Here is a 7,718-nt window from a genome sequence, read left to right on the forward strand (position 1 = left end):
ACTATTTTATTTGAAAATTAAAAAAAAGACAATTACAATACAAAATTAAAAAAAATTAATAAATTTTTTATAAATATTTTTTGTTCATATTAATTTTTATTCCATTATATTCCTATTCTCATTCATATTTCTTAATTTTTATTATCTTCGACCAAACGCAATCTTAATGCTCGAGTTTGTTCCAATTCGTTACATTAAGACTCTAGTCTTATAATCTAGAAAATTCAAGGACCTTAGAAAAATGATGGATTATGAGTTTCCTTGAAATAAATGTACGTTTTAGATATTTACTCTAATTTTTCAAAATTAAAAGATATTGAAAACGGATCTTATGAGAGTCCAAAGCAGTGTGGCCTAGCCCGTGTTCCATAAATTATTGATTTTGGGCTCACAATGAAGAACAAAAAAGGCCGCTCCACCTTTTACCAGAGGGCGCCAGCCCAAACTTTAGGCCCATTCAGCCCAACAATCCATATTTACAAAATTTTAAACTAAAATATAAAAAAATTTGCAGTTATATAATTTTATTACAATTTAAAAATCACAATAAAATGTCAGAACCCCGGCTAGTCAGTCCCTTTGTTAAAGAAAGGGTATTTAGTTTACTAAATTACGTTAACAAAACTAATCCAAACCCAAACTCTTATTAACTTAATTTCTGTTACTAAATAATAAGTTATAAGACTCCCAATAAAAATAACAATATATTAATTATATAAAATCTTTTAGAATGAGCTTAGAAAATTTAAACAAAATATTATATGTTCAAAATTTTCTTCTAGGTTTATTTAATAAATTAAAATTGATAGGTTGTTAACGTGTCTTCAAGCTTGATTATGGGCAGAGACGCCTAAGAGCAACTCCAATGCTGAATTTAGAAGAGTTGTCATAGTCATTTGTGAGTCCCAAATCAGAAAAATGGGTCCCAAAATCAGATTATTACCAAAAGAGAGTCCCAAAAATTGGCAACGTTGACCAACTTGTTTTTTATTTTAATAAAAGTATTTTTGATTATGTGGATGAAAGAGAATACAAAAGTATTAATATTTTAATTTTCTTGTCAACATGGGAGAGTGCTAGCATTGTATATACTCTAAGGGGACCAAATTTGTGCATAAGGTGTCCACAGCCTCCACGTTTTGTAAAAGTACTATTTATTTTTATATTTACAGAAGACTCCCAAATTTTTAAAATTAATGTTTTAGATGTAATATATATTTTTTAAAATAACATATTTTGTATAGAAACTCTCATGATGCATGACCACCCTTACCAAATAGTGTAAAAAGTAATTTTTTGCGGTTTAAAATAAACTTTGTAGCTTAAGTAAAATTTTTAAGATTTCACATGTATTTTTCCTTTTTTTTTAATAATAATAAATATTAAAACATAGACAAATTAGCTAGGATCAAATAATAATAAAAATATATATTTTCTTAAAAGAGAGTAATTTTTAGTATAATAAGTTAGAGAAAAATAGTATAAACTGTACACATTTTATGTATAAAAGTAAAAAAAATTAAGACTATTTTTTTAGTCCTTATTTGAATTAAAATAATTAATAAAATCATAATTTACTACATTCACGATCATCCACCTCCTAAATATCAAAGTATGAATAATTTTGATTCCTTGAGAAAAATATTGAGTTAATTTTTTTTTTTTGTAAATATTATATTAGATGTGTTAGGAGCAGAGTGTCACTGTTTATAACCAGTATCACTATTTAGAGCATGTTTGGTTTATATGAATCAACTTTGAAAAGGAATGGTGAATACCATTCCAATGTTTGGGTATGGAAATGGTAATTCCAATAAAATTATAATTCTACCATTTAGTGGAAACTCTTTCCTACTCTAAAACTACTTGAATGACTATTTCATTTCTAAAAGTGCTTTCAAAATATAATAATATATGTATATTATCTTTGGCTTCCCTCCAAAATTATGTTACTAAAAATTAAAAAATAATTAAGTTATCAAATAAAATTATAGTTAAAAAATTTACACAACTAATGAAATTATCACAAATAAATTTGATAGTATCATCATTAGTTAAAAATATTTATTATTGAACTCAAATAAAAAAATATTTATTATTATTTATTTTAATAATGTTTACATTCAAAATATAATTTATAAGAATTAAGGTAAAATAATAATTAAATGTACTATAATTTAAAATTTTCGTATTAGTATAAATTTATTTATTTATTTAGTTGTGCATTTTTTTTAATATTTTTTTATTTCACCCATAATATAATTTAAGTATAATTAAATTTATAATTTTAATTGAAATATCAATATTATTTAATTATTTTTTTCTTACATAATTTTTCAAATTAAATCTTAATTTGAAAAATATAAAAAATTATATAATAAATATATTTTAGTCAATACAGCGCTCATTCCATTTCATTCCTATAGTTAACAAACATAATAGTTGTTATAGTCAAGATTCTAAAATTCAACCAAACAATAAAATATTATTCTCATTACCATTTAAATTTCATTTAATTCTCAATTATATTACCATTCCAATTTAATTCCACCAAACCAAACATCACCTTAAAATAATAATATATTGACATAAAATATAACTAATTCCTCAAAAGACGCCAAGGGATTGTAAAAATGGCTTTTAAAATTTTAAGAATATTTATGTCAATCATTTTATCTGAATATTTTAAAAAAGGTGGACCTTGTTAAAAAAAAGTATAATCAAAATGTACGGTTTTCACTATTCATAAGTTTCGTTTTTCTAAATGTTAAAATTAATTGATAAAAGAAAAGAAGTTAGGAATTATTATTCTTGAAAACTTCCAATATCTTTAAGAGAAGAAAGAAAGAAAAAAAAAGAGGGAGAAACATACTAAATACTAATGTTAAATAATTGTTTGCATCACACCAATATAATTGTAGTCGTAAAATTTACATAATAATTAATTAGAGACTTTTGGCAAAATGATTTATTTTTTAAAGTTATTTTATACTTTGGTCTAGTTTTGATAATTTTTTGCAAAATAACATCCGACACTCGAGACAAGTAGTCAAAAAATTCAGTCAGGTAGTCGAAATTTTTAGACAGTTAGTCAAAATTGTAGACAAATGTGATTTTGAAAAAAAATTATAAAAATTAAGTAAAAGTGCAAAATGACTCCAAAAATTAAGTCATTTTCATCAATTACTCTAATTAATTTCTATATTTATTCATAAAAGAAACTACTACATTAGTCTCATGACATTACTATAAAAATAAAACAATTATTTTTCTTCATAAAATGAATTGTTAACTTGCATTATATATGAATGTTAATCAACTTGTTAAACAATTTCCTCTTTAAAAAAAGTAAAAAAAGAAAAACTTGTTAGTCAATTAAGTATATTTACAAGGCGAGAATACCAAATTAAAGAACTTTTGTTCCTTGCCAAATATGAAGACCAACTATATTCTATGCTTTGGCCGCATGCTTAGAATATTGCTTTATCAAATACCAATTTTTACAACTTCCTTCTTTTTTATAATATCTTATTATTAAATTTTGATATCACATCAATATAATATTTAAAATGAAAGGTTTATGCATTTTTACACTTTGTGTTTTAACAAATTATATTTTGGACTCTGCGTTTTATAAAATAGTTCAAATATGCTCATAAATCTACTTTTAATGAACAAAAAATTGAATATAACAATATAGTACTTAGGCAGAATGACTGTATTTTTGTTTTAAATTGTTAGTTTGATAAATTATTTGTGATTTTAGTTCAAAAAAACTTTTATCAAAATCGGGTTTAGGGGTCTATTTAAACTATTTTATAAAACACAGGGTCCAAAAAATAATTTATCAAAACACATGGTCCAAATAGATAATAAGACAAAACACGGGATCTAAAAATGCATAGACCCTAAAATAAATGATTATTTATTCTTTATCAATCTTTTGCTTTACATAATATATGCTTTCACTAGGTTCATAGGCTTATATTACAAAAATAAAATAAAATATAATTATGCTTTTATTCCACCTATTTTGTGCTTATTTTTCAATTAACTTCTTTTTCTTTTCTAAGCAAATTGAAATATACATGTAATACTAATTATACTAAATAAAGATAAAATGATATTAATAATTAAAATCAAGACTGTGATGCAAATTTTAATATGTTTTGTAAAAACAACAAAATTATCATCAAAATTTGTAAAGCAAAATAGTGAATTAAATTTAATATTTAGCTAAAATAATAATAAAATTCAACAACAAATATATATCTATATATATATTTATATAAGGATAATCATTGGTGGTTTTGGGCTAAGGCCCAATCAAAATGGTTGATTTGATATCATTTTTCCTGGGTTAGAATCGAACCTTTGGTAGCTAGCGTCGATGTTCCTGCTTCTTTGGTTAGTCAGTCAAGCTCTGTCTTCTTCTTATGGATGTTTTCGTTGAAGTTCATGTTTCAATGTCAAACCCCAGTAGTTTTTAAATCTATGTTCCCATTCTCGTATACAAGTTTATTCATTCTAGAACGATGAGAAGCGTTGGTTTTGCAGCCACACCTACTCAGCTCATGCTCGACAAACAAAGAAAAACACTTCCTTTTTCAAGGTAAATAACCAATCTCACTCCTTGTTTTTCTTATGCATTAGTTAGTTGTGTATACAGTTTTTTTTTTTATAATTTGAGGGAATAATCTGATAAATTGCATACCTGGTTTTGTTTCTTTTGAATTTTTGGTTATCAATTCCATGAAAAATAGGATCTTTTTGTTGTGTTGATTGAAGAACGAGTTTTTATCTCACAAATGGAGAAGAAATTAGCTATTTTGATTGGGGTTTTACTGACATTACATGTGGCTCAGTTCTTTGGTGCTGATTTGCAGGTAAAACAATAGAGAAAGATGTTTGACTTTAGTTTTAGTTGTAAATCTAATCTGGGTTTGTGCTTAATTAAGTGTTAATTTTCAATATAGGTAAAAGCCAATAAAACAACAGATGGAGAATTGACAACCTCATTAGATTCAGAAAGTAGTGGAGATTCAAATGGTGAAAGAGTTGGTTTGAGTTCGATTTCGGATCAAACTAAGAGGAAGAAAGTAAAGATAGGAGAAGAGCAAGAAGGTGGAGGAAAGGGGGGTGGAAGGAATGGCTCAGGTAAGGCCAAATCGAATAAACCGAAGAACTCGAGGAATGATGAAATTGTGCAGAAGGGTAATGAGGGATCAGCTGGTGAGAATGGTATGGAGGTAGATGGCACGGTTGTTGGACCAAAGAAAGAGCCTCAGCATGCTGAAAATAAAGGACATTTGAAGGCGGGTGTCAAATTGGACAAAGATAGGAGAAAATCAGGTGAAGAAGAGGCTAAAAAACCTCACAATGTGGAAAAGGGAAAGGAGAATTCAGGTGAAGGGAACAAGAAGGATGATGAGATTGTTAAACCAAAAGAGATGCCTGAGAATAGGGAAGAAAATGGGGGTGTAAAAGATGATGGGATTAAGAAGAGCAATTTGGATAGGGAAGAGGGAACAGGAGGATCAAGTAGCGGGAAGCATGATAAGCAAGGTGTCGGTGTTGGAAATTTGAAATTGCCCGAGGAGACTACGGGAAATAGTGGCGATGAATGTTATTTTTCTATTAAGTGCACTGATGCGGAGAACCAATTGATTGCCTGTTTGAGAGTTCCCGGAAATGGTATGTTTATTACATTTTGTAAAGTTGATTTTCTCTTTAATGTTTCTGCTTTCCTTACAAATTGTTTGATCCTTGAATGACAGATTCTTATGCTGGGAACTGTATTAGTAATTATTGTTGGCACTTAAGATAGTCTGCTTTAGTCAAAATGCTTAGAACATTATATTCATTTTATGTTTTCAGATGATTACATGAACACAACATAGCTGTTCAGGATGTTGATGAGTGGATTTTCTTTTCAACTTGATTACATTTCATTGTTTTAACAGTTTCTTTTTTTATTTTCAGAATCTCCCCATCTTTCACTTCTAATCCAGAACAAAGGCAACAACTCTCTTACAGTTGACATTTCAGCTCCTGATTTTGTTCAGCTAGACAGTACAAAAGTTCAACTTAAAGAGAAGGAAAACAAAAAGGTACTCGAGACAACCAAATAGTGATTTGAGACACTAAAGCTAGCTTAATATTAGCTTAATATTCATAATATTATCTAATCGAAGTTTCCCTCTCTAAAAGCCATACTAATGCTTCTGTGGAATTTCCCATGGTAATTATATGGTTCAGCATAGCAAGAAATCACATGCTTGTTTAGCATATAACTCCAAATAACTTTTAGTCTAGCATAGTACTTAGTCGCTATAGCTGGCCTGCAAAGATTTTCTGCCTAAGGCACATTACTTATTCTATTTGCATCTGTAGATTCTTGACACTGTATTTGTTCTCTCTAGATTGCTAAACCATTTCCAGCTTGATGGGCTAGTATCCCTTCTTATCTGCATTAGAAATAACCCCAATTAAATATTGTCAGCAATGAATGAAATGAACTATTCCAGATCGAAAAACAAAGAATTAACTGTTTGATTCACCCAGCCACAAAGCAGGTTCTGACTTGATGCTTTTCTTTGCAGGTTGAGGTCTCTATTGGAAATGGAGGAACTGACAGCCTGATTACCTTAACAGCAGGCAATCGCATTTGCAACCTTGACTTCAAGGATCTGATCGCACAGAATTCCTCTCCGAAATTCGCATACCTAGGCCTTCCCACACAAAGACCCACCATTGCATTTATGTCCTTTGCTGCTCTGCTAATAATGGTTGCAGCTTGGTTGTTTGTTAGCTTCCGGCGGAGGAAGCTGCTTTCAATTGGTGGCTTCACATATCAGAAGTTAGATGTTGGACTACCGGTTTCTGTTGGTGGAAAGCAGAAGTTGACCGACAATGAGGGATGGGACGAGGGCTGGGGTGATGACTGGAATGATGAGGAGACACCGAGGACGCCATCGAGGCCTTCTCCGAGTCTCTCTTCTTCAAAACGCCTTCCCTCTAGAAGGTTGAGTAAGGAAACTTGGAAAGACTAGTTTGCCTCTTTGCCATTCATATAGAAAATCCTTGATAGCTCAAATATATATGCATTTACCTTTAGTTTTCTTTTAGTTCTTGGTGTTTTTATACAAGAACTCTATTTTTCTTTACAATTATTCACTTTGTAACACATGCTTCATTATGATATTTGGCCCGAACCTACTGTATATGAACAGTCTACGACTTTTTGGTTGACTTTTGATACCCTTTTATTTTGATCTCTTTTGGTTGGAAGACCTTCCATTCGAGTTTATTGAAGTTAGTTTTTTTTAATCTCCTTTCCATGTAACAAGATAGATATTCATTAATCAATAACAACCGTTTTTGATGTTTTGGTTTAGTCATTTAGGGGCGTTTGGTATTGGGGTTTGTTTTGGTGTGAATGAGAATGTCAAATATAATTCATGTATGGTAAATTTATTTTTAATAACTTGGGAGTTTGTGTTTCCAAATCAGTCCTATTTTTTAGTTTGATTTGTTGGTAATCTTAAATCTTTTAAATATTTGAGTTTCACATTCTATTAATCTAAACATATTCTAACTCTACTCCCAACAACTCAAATCTCCGTTTGGGATTTGCATGGGAGAGGTATTGTGCATAATAGAGAATAAAGATGTTTGGTAGAATAAGTGTAACCATTTTATGCAAATTTGGTTTTAAA

General features: G+C 29.0%; 1 protein-coding gene across 1 annotated transcript; it reads left to right on the forward strand.

The window, feature by feature from the left end:
• Positions 1-4,312: 4,312 nt before the first annotated feature.
• LOC133778589 (uncharacterized) lies at positions 4,313-7,400 on the forward strand. Its single transcript, XM_062218568.1, has 5 exons — positions 4,313-4,612; positions 4,764-4,886; positions 4,977-5,694; positions 5,983-6,110; positions 6,603-7,400. The coding sequence occupies exons 2-5, from the start codon at positions 4,809-4,811 to the stop codon at positions 7,050-7,052; spliced, it is 1,374 nt and encodes a 457-aa protein (XP_062074552.1). The 5' UTR covers positions 4,313-4,612; positions 4,764-4,808; the 3' UTR covers positions 7,053-7,400.
• Positions 7,401-7,718: the final 318 nt, after the last annotated feature.

Source organism: Humulus lupulus, chromosome 5, assembly GCF_963169125.1.
Source record: "Humulus lupulus chromosome 5, drHumLupu1.1, whole genome shotgun sequence".
Classification (NCBI taxonomy): domain Eukaryota; kingdom Viridiplantae; phylum Streptophyta; class Magnoliopsida; order Rosales; family Cannabaceae; genus Humulus; species Humulus lupulus.